This window comes from Lampris incognitus, chromosome 4, assembly GCF_029633865.1.
Source record: "Lampris incognitus isolate fLamInc1 chromosome 4, fLamInc1.hap2, whole genome shotgun sequence".
NCBI lineage: Eukaryota > Metazoa > Chordata > Actinopteri > Lampriformes > Lampridae > Lampris > Lampris incognitus.
Window position 1 is genome coordinate 5598442 of NC_079214.1, and position 18702 is coordinate 5617143.

Sequence of the window (18702 nt, forward strand, 5' to 3'; positions counted from 1 at the left end):
CCTCATCCTTGAAAGAGTGGCCACTGGCCTGTAGATGGTGTAGACTGTGAAGATGGTGTAGACTGTGTAGATGGTGTAGCCTGTGTAGAAGGTGTAGACTGTGTAGATGGTGTAGACTGTGGAGTCCTGGTCTGATGTGTTAGCTCTCCTGTGTTGTGCCATCCTCTTGGCCAGTGTCTGTTTGGTTTCCCCAATGTACAAGTCACGACAATCCTCCTGACACTTAACAGCTACACTATATTGCTCTGTTTGTGCCAGGGGACCTGATCCTTGAGGTGGACCAACTTCTGGCACAGCGTGTTTTGGGGTTTGAAAGCAACTGAGATGCAGTGTTTGGAAAATATGCGTCCCAACTGTTCTAAAACTCCCACCACATACAGAATCACCACTGGTTTACACTTAGACAGCTGTTGCCCTTCTCCTCTCTTCAATCGGCTGGTGCACTGTTTAGGCGTCTTCCTGGCTTTGACAAACGCCCAGTTAGGATAACCACACTTAACCAGGGCCTGTTTAATGTGGGATTTCTCCCCTTCCCCAGCCGCTGTGTTGGTGGGGACGTTGTCAGTTCGGTGGTACAGCATCTTGATGACTCCTAGTTTGTGCTCCAGTGGATGATGAGAGTCAAACCTTGAGTACTGATCAGTGTGTGTTGGTTTAGGGTAAACATCAACAATCAAAATGTCCCCCATCACCAATTGTGATTTCTAAGAAGGCCAACCTGTAATTTTTCACATCCTCCCTGGTGAACTTGATGTGGTGTCCACAGAGTTAATGTGGTCAGTGAAATCTGGTACATCCTGAGATGTAATTTTGACCCAGGTGCCATCCACAAATCTGAATCAATGGCTAGGTGGTGTCCCTGGATAAGGCAGGCAAGTTTATTTGTATAGCGCCTTATCATCACAGAGGTCATTCAAAGTGCTTTACAGGCAAAAGATAAGAAAAAAGCATTATAAAAGCATAAAATAAGATAAATAAAAGTACATAGAAGTTTAAAACAGAGTTAGTAAAATAAATAAAAGTGTCACAAAAATTGATTGATTAAAAGTAACAACAATCGGAGCAGAATATATCAAAATAGCAAAATATACAAAACAAACACACACCAAGAACTTAGCCGTAGGCTGTTTTAAAAAGTACGGTTTTTAACCTTAGGACATCAGAGCCCTCTTTTCCACTTCCTCCATATACAAGTTGGCCACTATAGCTGAAACTGCGGAACCCATAGCACATCCATGCTTCTGCTTGTAGTGCTGCCCCCTGTATGTGAAGTACATGGACTGAAGACACAGCTTCAGGAGCAGACACACTTGGTCAATGTTAAGGGTGGTCCTATTATGTGGGGTCATTTTTAATTTCATACAGACTATTGTTAATAATAATAATAATAATATTAATAACAACTTTATTTATGTAGCACTTTTCTAAAACAATGTTACAAAGTGCTTTACAAAGAAATAAAACCAGACAAGGCAAAAATGAGAGTAAGTCCAAATAAGTAAGAGTAAAAATAAAAAGAGTATAAATAAATAAAACCAAATATCAAGTATTTGTAAAAGCTTTCATAAAAAGAAAAGTTTGAAGATGAGATTTAAAATAAGCCAGGGGGCGCCCCTGTGGCGCCCCTGTGGCTCACCTGTACGTGTACCGCGTATAAGACTGAGTCCTTACAGCAGCGGCCTGGGTTTGAATTTGGCCCTGGCCCTTTGCTGTATATCACCCCTCTCTCTCTCTCTCCCCTGCCTTTCCTGTCTCTCTTGACTATCGCTATCTAATAAAGGCCGAAAATGCCAAAAAAAAATCTTATAAAAAGAAGCTAGAGACTTGGTTTGTCTTAGTTCGACAGGAAGAGCGTTCCATAGTGTGGGGGCTCCAACAGCAAAAGTCCTATCAACCTTTGTAACAAACCGAGCCCTACGAATAACCAGCAGGGCTCCATCTGTGGATCTTAATGGTTGAGAGGGCATATACCAGATCAATAAGTCAGAAATGTATCTAAATCTGTTCAAAATACAACAGGGAGCCAGTGTAGTGAGGCAAGCACAGGAGTAATATGGCCCTGCCTCTTTGTCCTGGTAATGAGCTAAGCAGTGGCGTTTTGTACTACAGACAGTGGAGGGAGCCTTTGCTGATACCAGAATAAAGTGCATTACAATAGTCACGCCAAGAATAATTAAAAGCATGTACAACTTTTTGCAGATCGGCAATTGATGAAATGACCTAATTTGGAGATTAGCTTGAGCCGGAGAAAGCATGACTGAACAACATGTTTGATTTGATTATCAAAACTGAGGTTAGCATCAAATATTACCCCAAGATTCCTAGCAGCCTGCTGAAGACTACCTGACAGACCACAGAGATTAATAACAAAAGACTGAACAGAATGACCTCAGATTTATCATCATTAAATTTGAGAACATTTTTGGACATTCAGGATTTAATGTCAGTGAGGCAAGCTGTGAGATTTAAAAGGGCGCTAGGATCCGTGGGTTTTAGTGGCATGTATAGCTGAGTGTCGTCAGCATAAAAATGGCAAAGCACATCGTGGTTTTGAATGACCTGGCCAAGGGGCAGCATGTATATATAGAAAAGAGAAGGGGGCCAAGAACTGAGCCTTGAGGGACAGCACAACTCAAATGTGCCATCGAGGAGGTAGCGTTACCCAGAACAACAGAAAAAGTTCTGTTGGTGAGGTAAGAGCGTAATAAGCTAAGAGCAGAGCCATTGATGCCAACCCAAGTCTCCAAGCGATGTAAGAGGATGTCGTGATCGACTGTCAAAGGCAGCACTTAATTCTAAAAGAACTAAAATCGAGCAGTCACCTCTGTCTGCAGTCAACTGTAGGTCATTAGTAACCTTAACTAGAGCTGTCTCGGTACTATGAAGTGCTCTAAAACAAGACTTGAAACTGTTAAAAACAGTATTAGTGTTCATAAAAGAAATCAATTGAGAAGAAATTACTCTCTCCGGAACTTTAGATATAAAAGACAATTTGGAGATTGGTCTATAGTTAGTTAGAGACAGGAGATCTAAATTAGGTTTCTTCAGCAATGGGTGAACAATGTCATGCTTAAAACTGTCTCTAAAAGGAGCAGAGGCCAGAGAATTATTAAGAATTTGCAGAATAGGGCGTCCAGGTGGTGTGACGGTCGTCTATTCTTTTGCCTACCAACATGGGAATCGCCGGTTCGAATCCCTGTGTTACCTCCGGCTTGGTCGGGCATCCCTACAGACACAATTTGCTGTGTCTGCAGGTGGGAAGCCGGATGTGGGTATGTGTCCTGGTTTCTGCACTAGTGCCTCCTCTGGTCGGTCAGGGCACCATTTCAGGGGGGAGGGAGAACAGGGGGGAATAGCATGATCCTCCCACGCACTACTTCCCCCTGGTGAAACTCCTTATTGTCAAGTGAAAAGAAGTGGCTGGCGACTCCACATATATTTGAGGAGACATGTGGTAGTCTGCATTCCTCCCTGGATCGGCAAAGGGGGTGGTTCAGAGACCAGGACCCTTCAGAGTAATTGGCTGGATACAATTGGGGAGAAAAACGGGGGGGGGGGATCAAAAAAAAAGAATTTGCAGAATAACGGGGCTGATAGTTGAAAATACCTCATTGAACAGCTTAGTGGGACTGATATCTAAGATGCAGGAGGAAGAGTTCATATCGGAGACTGTACTCTCTAACACTGAAATTGTAATTGGTTAAAAGTGGGGTAAAAGAAGCAGAATTAACATGGGGAATGGAATGAATGCAAGAGCCCAGCTGGATTTGGGACCTGATATTCCCACTTTATTTACAAAATGAATGAGAAATACGTTGGACAACTCCAAAAAGAGAAGTGGAGGGACCATTAATAAAAGAATCAATTACCCTAAAGAGAACTTTAGGATAGTGGCTATTTCTCGATATTAGTTCAGAGAAGTATGCTGATCTCACATCCTTAACTGCCTTCTGGTAAATTAACATTTGCGTGTTATGTGCTAGTTGAGACTTGTTGACCTTCCATTGTTCTGATTTTCTATGGAGTCTTCTAAGGGCACAAGTGTGATTGTTCAGCCTGGGGAGGTTATTTGATTTTTGTTGTCTAGTTTTAAAAGGTGCAATTTGGTCAAGGATGGATAGGCACTGATCACAGAATGAATTTTAACAGTGCATCTGGATTAAGGGGGGATGAAGAGGGATTAAAGGATGATGAATTAAAAGTATCACAGAATTTATCTGCAGAGCCCACATTGAGAATGCGAGAGCGTGTTTTAGGATAGGGACTAGGAATAGCGAGCTGAAGTGGGACTTTGAAAATGACAGCTTTATGGTCAGATACAGGCATATCCACCAGATTATGAAATTTGAGTGAGAAACCAGATAAGAGTAGAAGGTCTAAAACGTGGCCTTTGGAATGTGTGGCCCCTTTAACATTGAGTTTGGTGTGTAGATTTGATGATCACTTCAGATTATTGGCAATGGCTTATCTGTGTGTTATAGCCTGCTTATTTACACGAAATGAATCATCGTTCATTCGTTCACTGAATGAGATTAAAAGAGTATGTGAGATCCAAAAAGTGTGAAGTCGGAATGGGACGGACAGCACACATTAATATTAAAATCGCCAAGGATAAGCACCCTGTCATATTTTGGCTAATAGGTCAGAAAACTCAGTTAAACTAACTGAATTAGGGGGCCTATAAATTAAGATGCAGAGTAAAGGGGGAGGGCCAGTGATTAAAAAAACCTCAAACCTCAAATGAGATAGAATGACCAAAAGTAACAGGATGGCACTTAAGACCTAACTTATAAAAAAACAGCTAGGCCACCCCCTCTACCAGAGGGCCTGGGGATATGAAAAATGTGCAAAATCAGGGAGGCTGGCCTCAATCGGGGACTAGAGGGAACAACAGTTCACTGGGCGGGGAGGGGCTAAGAGTACATCTGTCGCCATCTTACAATGCTGCGATTGCTAACGTTCCCCAATCCTCTGTGAATAGTACACTTCTTCCGCTTCCGGAATTTTATAAGTTCTTGTCGAATGCACATGTTCTACTAGAAGAACCCCGCTACAATGTAGCGGTTTGGTTATCCACCCGTCTAAATCTCCCTCCTCTTCATCCTGCCAGCTAACCGCCTTCCCCCTGCCCCTAACCCCCCCCCCCACTCCAACTCCCTCCCCCCAAATGCTCAGAATCATCTGAAATGCCGAGAAAAGTGGTTTTTAGCCATTTTTAGAAAATGCATATTTTGCATAATTATGCATAATTATGCATAATTATTTTAATTTTCTGCTATTTTTTGGTCCTCTCTGGAACAATACCTACCACCTCCAAAAAAAATTAGGATCATAAGTGCATTTTTGCAAAAATGCATATTTTGCAAAATGCCCAAACATTTTTAAGTTCCCAGAAATTTTTTATAGGGGAAAAAATCAAAGATGCTCAGAATCATCTGAAATGCCGAGAAAAGTGGTTTTTAGCCACTTTTAGAAAAATTAATGTTTTGCATATTTATGCATAATTATGCATAATTTTAATTTAATTTTCTGCTATTTTTTATAGGTGCCCCTGATCATCCCCAATAACCTCCAAAAAGAATCAAGGCCCCAAGTGCTTTAGTTTGGCCGTTTATAGACTCTCACACAGACACACCAGACACACATTGTGAAAATACAGGAGTTAGATACCTGGCTAAAGAGGTATTATTGAAAATTATCTGCATTTTTTCGTCCATTATCAATACTGTGCCCTTTTCCCCACTTCCCCACAAGAGTCATTCGGTAAAGAGTTAAACAGTGTTGATGTGTCTGGCACTGACGAATATTTTGGATTCGCTCGGTGGTTCAGATTGATTCTCCATCACAGAGGAAGAGACTCATTCCTCACAGGACGTTGTGATCCCGGCTCAGAGTGGCCAGATGATACTGACTCATAATAACACATGACGAGTGACCTCAGCTTCCCGCAGACTCACTCGCAACTCAAAACTCAACAGGAAGTTTTGAGGGAGGATCTGGATGAGAAGCAGGTCAAAGCATCTCTGAGGCTTTAGCACACACAAAACACACATTGGGGAACCCTGAGCTGGCACTATTTTAAAAGTTAGGTAAATATAGCTCGTCATGTGCGTGGTTGGAAAAAAAAAACCCTAACTCCCCCCCCACAAAAAACAAGAACTCTATTCCCCCTAACCCCCCCACCCCCCCCCACAAAAAACAAGAACTCTATAATTGTTAGTCTGTGTGGAAATGTGTCCCTTGTTTGGGTTGCTGAATAGAGTTGAATTATTAACCCTTGCATTAGTTGTTGGCTTGACTACGTTACCAGCGTCGAGCTTTGACTTTGCATGTGTTCAAAAACATTGCAGCTTATCCTTTTTCAAACCTCGATTAGTACAAGCTGTCTGTCCTGTTGTGTCTCTCTGAGTGAATCAGTGACGGAGTTTTGTATGTTTGCAGGATTTATACGTGTGTGAAATAAATTTGAAAATGCAAATTTCCAGGCCCTGGAAAGTTGTAGAAAATCAGTATTTTGGAAAAGTCATAAGAATCTGAGTAAAGCATTGTAACGATCAAAGACTGATTGACCAGTTAAAAAAAAAACAGCGGGGTGAACAATTATGAGAGGGATCTAAAATTTCTGTCACATGCAGTAGTGGCTGGCCAGTACAGGGCGCTGGGGCGGTGCCCCCTTCAAATATCAAGAGATGAAAATCTACTTAAACATGTTAAATATAATTTAGTTGTATAATGCAAATAATGATGAGATAAAAGTGTTTTCAGTCTGTGAGTCCCTGTCAGCAGCATTAAATATTGGTTTGAAATGGTGTTTGGGTGATTTCTGTCTGAATACATATACTTCCTGGGTGAGGGGCGTCAGCCAAACCATACCTTATGTAAGCCCTCAAACTTGTGGCGAGCAGGTGACCTGAGGCTGCTGTCTGATTTTCCATGGGGCGCAGTTCTGTGCGCCCCAGACACTCCCACGTTTATTGGCAGCGAATTGGTATTATTTTAATGCTTTTTGATCTGATGTGATTGGACAATTCTCATGGCTGTCAATCATGTTCACACCCACCACTGTCAATCATCCAGCGTCTACAAACCCTGATAAAATCTGTAGGCTACATTGTCCTTCTTAATAACTCTGTGACTGTGTGGACATTAAAGCAGCTGTCAAGGTGTGCTGCGCCAAGGTAAATTGCGCCCCCCCCCCCCAATTTTTAGCTCCAGCCACCACTGGTCACGTGTGCATGCAACATTTTGTCTCGTGCTAATGTATGCCTCCACTGGCTAGCTTTCCTATAAGTTAGCTAGCTAGCTTGTCAGTAGTATGCCGGGCAAGTGCACTTTCAACAATCAGTGGCTTCAAATACAGAGAGTAGACTGGCTCATAAAACCTACAGTATCTAAGATATAGACTGACTTTCACATCACATATAGTGCTAAAACACACCTTTTCAGTGGCTCATCTTAGAAGTAGTTCCATTTGGTCATGGAAACTGAGCCAAAAGTTACAGAGAGAAGTCATGGTAAAGTAATTGAAAAACGTTGTTGAAAAAAGTGTATGAAGATTGAGACTCTGCCCTCACGTCCAAAACCTCACGGCACAAGAACAGTTTCTTCCCTGCAGTCGGACTAGTCAACAGGCCCCGTGCTCTCCAGTCCCCAGCTGACAGACTTACTTACTTCATGCCATTTATATTTTTTTAGATCTGTTTTATATATATGCATATACACGTGCATATCTTTTTCGCAAAATCCAGTACCATCTTTCTCTCCACATCCCTCTTCTTGGCACCATACCTGCCCATCAACTCCTCATCACCCCTGTTCCCTTCACCAACATGCCCATTGAAGTCCGCTCCAATCACCGCTCTCTCCTCCTTTAGTACACTCTCCACCACTTCATCCAACTCACTCCAGAATTCTTCTTTCTCTTCCATTTAACATCCAACTTGCGGGTTATATGTGCTGATAACATTCATCATCACACCTTCGATTTCCAGCTTCATACTCATCACTCTGTCCGACACTCTCTTCACCTCCACCACACTCTTGACACACTCTTCCTTCAGGATTACCCCTACCCCATTTCTCCTCACATCCACACCATGGTAGAAGAGTTTGAACCCACCTCCGATGCTCCTGGCCTTACTCCCCTTCCACCTGGTCTCTTGCACACATAGTATACCTACCTCCCTTCTCTCCATCATATCAGTCAGCTCTCACCCTTTACCAGTCATAGTGCCAACATTCAGAGTTCCGACTCCCACCTCCACACTCCTACCCTTCCTCCTCTCCCGCTGCCTCTGGACATGCCTTCCCCATCTCCTTCTCCTTCGCCCAACAGTAGTAGTAGCATAGTTTCCACTGGCACCCTGCTGGCCAACAGAACTGGTGGCAGTCGTTGGTAACCCGGGCCTCAACTGATCCGGTGATTTATGATCCACATGTTTGATTTGGCAAAGATTTTACACCAGATGCCCTTCCTGATGCAACCCTCCACCATTTATGAAACCAGCACTAAGAATACACTGGCTTATGCATCCTCAGTGGCTGGGTTATATATATATCTATATGTGTGTGTGTGTGTGTGTGTGTGTGTGTGTGTGTGTGTGTGTGTATATATATATGTATATATATACACACATATATATATACATATATATATATATATATATATATATATATATATATATATATATATATATATATATACACACAGTGACGTGCGGTGAGGTCAGTGGCTGGGTAGGCAGTGGGCATTCACAAATCCACATTACATCCTTTTGTGCTCTCTAATGTGTTATAACAATATGATCCTTCCTCATTCTTCCAACTGCCACAGAATTCTAGAATATTCTGCCCCCCTGGCTGAACTACATTCCAAATGAAAACCTGAACAAAAATGCTGTCAAAGTGTATATGAAGTACTTTTTTCTTGTTTTATATGGTTTTTGATAGTTGTGAAATGACTAACTAACACCATTGCCTTTCCTGAGAGCTCCCAAACCATTATGGATTTCATTGTGTTCACTACAAACAGCAGTTATGAGATACTATACATACATATTCTTGAAACACTACCTGAAAAGAAGCACACGAACACAACACAAAGAAACATTTGTGGTAAAAATATGTAATTTAATATATGTAAAATGTACAAATACATCATTTAAGTTATGTACCTTTTCATTAATTCATTTCCAGTATTATGATGTATAATAAAATGACTGATAGCAGAACTGAGAGTGAATTGATGCAAATAAACGGTGCTGAGGTGACAGAACGGTGAGGTCATGTGTATTGAGGTCACCTATAGATCAATTAAAAACACTCATTTTTGGGCAATACATGTGAAAATAGCAGTTAGTCACTTAGGGCATGCTTTTACCCAGAACCATTTAGAAGCAAACCTACAAGATACAAAGTGTCATCAGCATATATGGTGACACATGGTGAGAAGGTAAACATGTAACAGCGTGTATCCCACCATTAATGCTTCCCCCCATGCAGTTAGATCCCGGTCCGGTTCAACTACATCATATAACAACTTGTAAACGTTTTACAAAGTGAATCTACATCATCACAAACATTGTATTGTGAACGTGAACAGTAAATGTTTGAGTAATTGCAGTGATTTGTAGAAATGGAAGACAAACGGAGATGACTTGCACAAATCCGCAAACGTCAAAATGGTTGACAACTTTCAGGGCTGTTTTTGATGTATTAGTGGGAGGGGAATTGTCAATCAATGAAAAGTAAATGTGGCATGATGCCTTGAGCCAGCCTGAAAAAACACGGCAAAACTACAAGTAAAAAAAAGAGTGTAACTTGGGAAGCCGTATATGACCCATGTGCTCATGTCATCTACAGTACCCAGTTTCACATTTAGCCAGTATCTTAGAAAACACAACGTGACACAAAAGCATAATAAATGACACTGGCTACAAAGCATGCATGCAAGCATCCACTGCAGCTACACACCTCAGCTGCACAACTGCAAAAGCGCATGAATGGAAGAACAGTGGCACACGGACTCTACGTTTGTATAGGTTTGTAAAAATGAACAATGAAATTTGAATTAAAACGTATCTACAAAATAACTGAGAACTATTAATAAATTATTAATAAATAAATGATAAAGAGCAATTAATAATAAGGATGCGAAATAAGGAGTGTGTGCCGCTGATAGGGAAGGCGTTTCAGCGATGGTAGTCTGATGCAGGACAGCGTTCTATAAAAAAAGTCACAATTTAGAGACTAAAATCAAATTAAAAATCATATTTATACGTTAACTTGTCCAGCACAGCCACACTGCATGAAAAACACGTTTCCGCATTACTTTAACACTGCCACGAGCATAAGCAAAATCAGTTACCTTCACTTGAAGACGAAGCACATCCGCCCGCCTTTCTCCACCAGTCTCTCCGTGACGTAACGGGACGTGACGTGACCTCGGTGGCTGTGATTGGCTCGCACTCCCGCCATAAGCAGCGCCTTTCCTCATCCGTTGAGGGCGCCTTAAGCTACGCAGTACGCATGCGCGAACTCCGTAAGCCACAACGTTAACGGCGATCCTGAGAAAAGCAGGGCCTACCCTTCCTGTTGAAGAAGTAGGCCAGCTTGTGCACTATACGGCGTTTCGCTCTTAGAAGTTTAAGGACTCAAAAAGGACGAGGACATAAAGATGGCATTAAAAATACACTATAACACGGCACACTTGTTACTAGAGGGAGACTTTTATATGTTGTTATGAATTTGTTGTGTGGTAATTTTGATTAAATTATCACAGGGTAGGCACTGCCTACCCTGCCTACCCTGACCTCACGTCTTACACACACACACACACACACACACACACACACACACACACACACACACACTATGGCTCAAAAGTTTGACATAGAATCAGTTTGTTTATGAATATAAAACCAGTTCTGTTTCATGTGTGTAGAAAATGAGTGTATGGTGTCTGTTAGTATTATGCGCTGGTATAGGTTTAAAATAATTTGGGAGAAGTTGTAAAAATGTAAGACATAGTACAATTGTTAGAAGCATTACATGTGTCGTGGATGATTCCAAATTCCTTTAGAGAGCTTTATGTGGTTCCGAAGCTATTGGGAAATTCTAGATTATTCCCGAATGCTCTAAAGATTTCCCAGAATTCTCAGGGGTTGTCTATAAATTGGGTGGCGCAGTGGTTAGCGCGGTCGTCTCACAGCAAGAAGGTCCTGGGTTCGAATCCCCGGGGTAGTCCAACCTTGGGGGTCGTCCTCTGTGTGGAGTTTGCATGTTCTCCCCGTGTCTGCGTGGGTTTCCTCCGGGGGCTCCGGTTTCCTCCCGCAGTCCAAAGACATGTAGGTCAGGTGAATCGGCCGTACTAAATTGTCCCTCAGTGTGATTGTATGTGTGTGTCTCGGCCCTGTGATGGCCTGGCGGCCTGTCCAGGGTGTCTCCCCGCCTGCCACCCAAGGACTGCTGGGATAGGCTCCAGCATCCCGCGACCCTGATTGGGATAAGCGGCTTGGATAATGGATAGATGGATGTCTATAAATTGATGGGTAACAGGTGAGAGTCATTAGATAACTACTTGCCAGGTAGAAGTGAATTGTGCAAGGTTGTAAAGGCCATTCTATGAGAGTCGACGCAAAAATGGTCAAGGTTTCAGACGAGCGAGTGCAAAGCACCATCCAACGGTTCGAGCAGAGTGAGAGTATAAAGGGTAGGCCAAGAGCAGGAAGACCTCAGACAACAACAGAATCAGAAGATCAGATTGACACTCACTAGAAAGAAGAATTGAAGGCTTACAGGACCTCCAACCTGTGCAGATTTCACCATAAATATAAATTCCTGTGTTAATGTCAACTGTAAAACGCCCAAAACAACTAAGTCTAGTGGTGGTAGTAGTAGTAGTAGTAGTAGTAGTGTGTGTGTGTGTGTCACATACTTATTTTATTTTATAATTTATTATTACGGTAACACTTTAGTATGGGGAAAATAAAAAACTTAATTACTAGTGAATTAGTAATGATCAAGATGTCACTTTAGTATGGGGAACATATTCTAAGTAACAAAAACTTAATTTACAGTAATGTAACACTATGAACACTTGTAGTTTTGTGTTTTGTTATGTAAGAACAGACCATATTCATTAAGTGTTAGTAAGGGAGAATAACTCTTCTTGTGGTACTACCACCTTATAAAGGCCATACTAAGCAAAGCGTATTGACATGGTACTACTAATAAGCAATAATTCTGAGGTTATAGAGGGAAAACTCATAGTTAATGGCTTACTGGTTGTATAATAAGGCCATGCAGAATAAGGCATTAATGAGTACGTAATAATGACCAATTAAGAGCCAATATGTTGCTAATTTGCATGCTACTAAGCACCTAATTAATGGTGACTATGTTCCCCATACTAAAGTGTTACCATTATTACTTTTTATTTCTATTTTTATTTTATCTTATTTTATTCTCTGTACCAACAGCACCAAGCTAAATTCTTCGTGCATGCACTGCACATGCCGAAAAAAGAATTTCTGATTTCTGATGCGCTCTGAATTCTGATTTGTGTTTCAGGGGAGCCGGGGTCACTACCGGTACCACTGGCAGAGCCACAATGTCAAACACAGTGGGGTGGACGACATGGTGCTGCTCTCCAAGATCAACGAGGACGCCATCGTGGACAACCTGAAGAAGAGATACATGGATGACTACATCTTTGTATCCTTCCCTCTCACTCACGGCTCACACCCTGCTGAGAAATAGCCAAACCCTCCAGTTGCCACGCTATTCCCAGAATAGATGACTGGTAGCTCACACAGTCATGAGTAATAGGTTTCTGTTTGAGGGAACAGGGCCCCTTTCTGCCCCCGTCTGGAACCCCCCTTCCCCCCTCCCACTTCTCCCTCAGACTGGAATGAAGGCTAATCATATTCATTTTGGTTTGATCTCAGAATGGTCTAGTATGTGAAGGAAATGGCATGTTGGATCAGGAAGGGCGTAACCGAGAACTCGGGAGTCATGTACAGTTCTGCCCCATCCTCTTTTTGAATAGGCCTGGTTTTAATTGACAAGTTAATTTATGGTGATGAGCTGAGAGCTATCATTCCCAAACACCTCATTACATGAGAGGTTGACATTGCAGCACTTCTGCTCGCAGCTGCGTGCACAAATGTTCTCAGTGTGAAATGAATGGATCTTAGAATAACTTTTTTTCCCCCCAAAAAAAAAGTTCTCAAAGGGACTCATTACATAAACTTCATCTGTGTGCTGGCAGCATTGTAGGATTATGGCGTTTAGAAAGCGCTTGTGGTTTTAGGCTTGAAGTCTCTGAGTCGGTCCTTTCATTGGGATCAGTAAATAGCAATAACATTGGAGTCTTTCAGCCAGAAGTGTATTGGGCTGTGGGTCATTGTAGGCCACCCACAATACCAGTTTTATTGCCTCGAGCCGCTTTTGGGCTTCGGGGCAAAAACTTGAGTATTGCACTGCTGAGTTCGTCCCTTCTTTACCTAAAACACTGGATCTTTAAAATGCACAGGCTCGGTCCATAATTACTTCCTTTCAGCGACACTCCACCAAACTAATGGTCCCTGTTAACCAGGGTTAAGTCATGTTCTTTCCACTCGTTCAGTCCAATCAAATCCACGTAAAATGTCAAGTCAGTTTTATTTGTTTCGGCCAATATCACAAATTACAAATTTGCCTCAAGGGGCTTTACAGCAACACAAAAATGTAAATAAATAAATATATAGATAAAATATATAAATAAAAATATAGATATATAAAAAATAATAGAATTAGATAATAAATAAAAATGTAATAAAAAGTAATGGCTGTGCAACACTGTCCCCACAAGAAAGAGAAACGGTCCTTCTGTAATTCTGCTTTATATGAGTACTCACTGTATTGCATATAATCTCATGTCCTTCAGATCGGTGGTTCTCAACGGGGGGGGGGTGTCCTTCTCAAGATGACAAGAAATTATTTAGAGCTTCAATCAAAAACACCAATTTTTTAGTAATTACTTACTCAATGTGACTTACTTGCTTAAAAAATGACAGTTAATATTATGTAGTATATAGTAGTTCTTTTAGTGGCAAGGTGGTGCAGTGGTTAGCACGGTCACCTCACAGCAAGAAGGTCCTGGGTTCGAGCCCCGGGGTAGTCCAACCTTGGGGGTCGTCCCGGGTCGTCCTCTGTGTGGAGTTTGCATGTTCTCCCCGTGTCTGTGTGGGTTTCCTCCGGGGGCTCCGGTTTCCTCCCACAGTCCAAAGACATGTAGGTCAGGTGAATCAGCCATACTAAATTGTCCCTAGGTGTGAATGTGTGTGTGTGTGTGTGTGGGCCCTGTGATGGCCTGGCGGCCTGTCCAGGGTGTCTCCCCGCCTGCCACCCAACGACTGCTGGGATAGGCTCCAGCATCCCCGCGACCCTGAGAGCAGGATTAGCTGTTGGATAATGGATGGATATAATAGTTATTTTTACTTTCTGTGGATGTCACCCTCATTTCTTTTAATGTTTTGTTTGCTATGAATAGGAAAACGGAAAATTAAAAAAGGATTTTTGCTTGTAAATACATGAGGATTACAACAAGAGCAAATGTTTTTAAATCACTGGAATGCTTTCAGGGGTTTAAATGGAATAAGCTCAATTGACTGTGGAGTGTGTACAGATGGACTCGTTGACAGGTTGTCGTGTCTGCTGTTGGTGGGTGTCTGGGATATTTTTTGAAAAAAGGTTGAGAACTTGTGCTGTAGACAGCAAAGACGAGGTGATCTTGGTGCCGGTCGATGTATTTCTCTTCACTCTGTGGTCCTTAACCTGCAACTTTCTCAGACATACATCGGTCCTGTGCTCATCTCTGTTAACCCCTTCAAGCAGATGCCGTATTTCGGGGAAAAAGAGATCGAGATGTATCAGGGCGCGGTGAGTAGGCGCACCCCTGGACACAGAACACTAGAAATGGCTTCTCTCTTTAGGGAGAAAATGATGAAAACTGCCATTTCGTAACAGCAGACTCAGCAGATACCACCTCACAGCAGTCAGTCTGCGGTTAACTACTGATTAAGATACTTGATTAAATTAAAAAAAGTTCATCCGAGCTTATTTTCACTGTCGACTCCTATAAATGATAAATAAATTGGATTAACCATTTCAAAAATTTCACAGTTCTGGCATCTGGGTAGCGTGGCGGTCTATTCCATTGCCTACCAACACGGGGATCGCCAGTTCGAATCCCCGTGTTACCTCCGGCTTGGTCGGGCCTCCCTACAGACACCATTGGCCGTGTCTGCGGGTGGGAAGCTGGATGTGGGTATGTGTCCTGGTTGCTGCACTAGCGCCTCCTCTGGTCAGGGCACCTGTTCAGGGGGTGGGGGGAACTGGGGGGGAATAGCGTGATCCTCCCACGCGCTACGTCCCCCTGGTGAAACTCCTCACTGTCAGGTGAAAAGAAGTGGCTGGTGACTCCACATGTATGGGAGGAGGCATGTGGTAGTCTGCAGCCCTCCCCGGATCAGCAGAGGGAACGGAGCAGCAACCGGGACGGCTCGGAAAAGTGGGGTAATCGGCCAAATGCAATTGGGGAGAAAAAGGGGGGGGGGGTTCCAATAGATAAATAAATAAATAAATAACTTTCCCAGTTCCGTTGTAAATGTGTTTTGTCCTGTTGTCGACCTCCAGGCTCCGTATGAGAACCCTCCACACATCTACGCTCTGGCAGATAACATGTACAGAAACATGATGATCGACCGTGAAAACCAGTGTGTCATCATCAGGTAAGGCTTCCTATCAACATCTCTGTTTCAGTCGCCTGAGATACCAATCGTTTCTGTAGTCTGCAAAAAAGAAAAGAAAAGAAAAAGACTGTCTTATCAAGGTATTTCATCTTGTTTCAAGTCTCATAATGCCAGCAAAACTGTCTTCCCACTACTGACAGGTATTATTGCTTGTGTTAAGAGATTGTCCTTGTTTCATGATGTGGGAAGGAACTTTCACTACTCAGAAAAGGAAATCTAAAAAAAAAAAAAGTTTCAAGAGTAAATTTCTTAAGTTGTGATTCCGCTTCCGGTGTGGGAAGATGGCGGCACGAATTCGTGTTCGCAGCGGCCTCACCCAGTACCGCCCATGCAGTGTCTGCATCTAAGTTTTGTCTTCGTTTGATGGCTGGGAGAGCTGGCGCTGGATCGGCTGGGAGACCGGGGCAGGCTAAGCTAACTGCTAGCCCATGCAGACCGGCAGTTCCGATAAGACCGAGGGCGGTCTGGCGGCGGCCTCAGGTGGCGTTGACTGTGGTGTTTTTGGTGTGGCTGTGTGGAGTGCGGGGAGGTGTGTTGAGGGTTTCTGGCTGGGAGAGCTGGCGCTGGATCGGTTGTGAGAGCTTGGTCTGCTTTGTTCGGTGGGCCTGCGGACCACGGCCCCTGCCTGGAACTGCACCCGAGAAGGAAACGCCAAGGGCGGAAGCGGGGCGGGCTAAGCTAACTGCTAGCCCATGCAGACTGGCGCTTCCGACAGTCATCCTGGCTGGCATTCGTTCCCTTGGACAGTGACTTTTTTGTTTAGTTTGGACTTATGTGTTAGTTTGGATACGTGTGTTAGTCTGGATGTGTGTGTTCTTGTAGTTTTCGGGTGTGTTTTTGTCTTTGTGTTGTGCTGCTGTGGCCTGGGAGAAATGGCATTTCGTTTCATTTCATGCACTTGCGCACATGAAATGAAACGACAAAGTGTTCCTGATTCCTGATTCCTAAAACAAGTCCTACTATCATGAAACAAGTACACTTTCTTGAAACAACCAATAATATCTGCCGCGGGGTGTGTGTTACAGAACTTTACTAGTAATGAGCATTTTGAGACTTAAGCTAAGCTAAAATCCCTCGATAAGCTCTTTTTTTGCAGAGTACTTGTCTGAGGGGGCACATCTTACCCATTATATCTTCCATATTGTCGTGAAATGTCGTGACGTAGACAACAGGAAAGAGAAAGTGTGCGAGAGTTGAACAGAGGAGACGCTAATCTCTGTGGTGGTGTGACACAGGTGAACCAAGAGGAATGCTAGTAATGCTAATAATGACAATAGAGGCGACGGGAACAAGAGAACAGACCCAACAGGTTCCGCCACATCATTACGGCTGACTGAATGACCTTCTACTCAACACAACATGTTTCAAGTCAACATGTTATAAATACACTTTAATATATATTTTATAGATTTAAAATCTGGAAATCAAAGCGTACGATATCAGAGTTTGGCTGTGATCCGCATCTGTTCACTCAAGTATGTATGCAGGTCAGGCTAAACCATTTTTAGAAGCTGAATGAGATCAGGTCAAGATCTGAATATAATGTGGATCTGTTGTTGTGAGACCAGGTGTGTTGTGGGGTTGTGGTTGTGGTAATATGGTGATATAACTTAAATGTTGTCGTTCCTTGGTCTTAAAGGCTGCGTTACAGTAACATGAGACTTGTTTTCTGAACTTACTCCACCGTTTTAGTGACATGAACAGTGAATGTGTCTAGCTGCTCGTCATCATATGCTCATTACTGTTGATCACTTATCAACATATGTGCTCTGTAAATATCTTATGAAAGTGTAGTTAATTCGGGGGGCACCCGGGAACCGCTGCAGCCCGGGAACCGCCACAGCTGGGATGCAAACCCGGGTCTCCTGCACCACGGGCGGCTATAGGTCCGACCTTATAGCCAAGGGCTAGCGAATCTATTTATCCGTGCATGTTACACTAACCCCGTCCTTGGGGAAGCGCGTCCCCGTGCTTCAGCATATCAGCTCCCTCACGCCTCTGGGCACATGCGCTTCCGATGGCCTCACCATCCCACTTCTGACACCAGATCAGTGCAAAACAGAGGGGACAGCTACCACCAAACACACCCATTAACTTGACTCATAGTCACCAACACACTCTGAACACACTGACTGACTGCTTAGCCGAGCCCATCAGGTGAAAAGGGAGACAGTCTTCCTGCTACTCCAGGGTTGGACCCTTTAGTCGACTGGTTAACGTAGTCGCCCGTGGTGTGGGAGATCCAAGTTCGCGTCCCGGCGGTTCCCGGGCTGCCCCCCTGAATTTGCTACATTGGTGTCGGAAGTGGGATGGTGAGACTATGAGGCCATCGGAATCGTGTGCGCCCAGAAGCGTGAGGGAGTTGATATGCTGAAGCGTGGGGACATGCTTCCCGAAGGAGGGGGGTGGTGTAACATGCACGGATAAATAGACTCGCTAGCCCAGCGGTGGCTAACCATGTGCCATAGAGAGCCATGTGTATGCAGGTTTTCATTCTAACCCGACTCCACACCATGTGATGTCACTGACACATTCTTCTTCTTTGGTTGAAAGGTTGCTGACCAGTGAACTCACCTGGTGTGGAGTCCGGAATGAAAACCTGCATACACATGGCTCTCCATGGCACATGGTTAGCCACCCCTGCGCTAGCCCTTGGCTAACGGGTCAGACCCTTTAGTCGACCGGTTAACGTAGTCGCCCGTGGTGCGGGAGACCCGGGTTCGTGTCCTGGCTACAGCGGTTCCTGGCTGCCCCTGAATTCATTACAAAAGCACCAGTAGTCATCCACCAAATATCATCACATTATCAGTATCCAAGTATTCAGTCAGAAATATCCTAATATTGGATTTTGTCAATATCGCCCAGTCCTAGCTGACATCTAGAAATCGTATCTTAGTTTTTCTTGCTA

The 18702-nt window shown here is 43.4% G+C and overlaps 1 protein-coding gene across 2 annotated transcripts in view; it reads left to right on the forward strand.

Annotated features, from left to right (window-relative positions):
• Positions 1 to 18702, forward strand: part of myo1ea (myosin IEa) — a 121458-nt gene that overhangs the window by 35446 nt on the left and 67310 nt on the right. For both annotated transcript variants that reach the window (XM_056278085.1, XM_056278086.1), the window contains exons 2-4: positions 12571 to 12714; positions 14833 to 14922; positions 15679 to 15773. In XM_056278085.1, coding sequence (XP_056134060.1) covers positions 12571 to 12714; positions 14833 to 14922; positions 15679 to 15773 — 329 coding nt within the window. The remainder of the gene's footprint in view (positions 1 to 12570; positions 12715 to 14832; positions 14923 to 15678; positions 15774 to 18702) is intronic.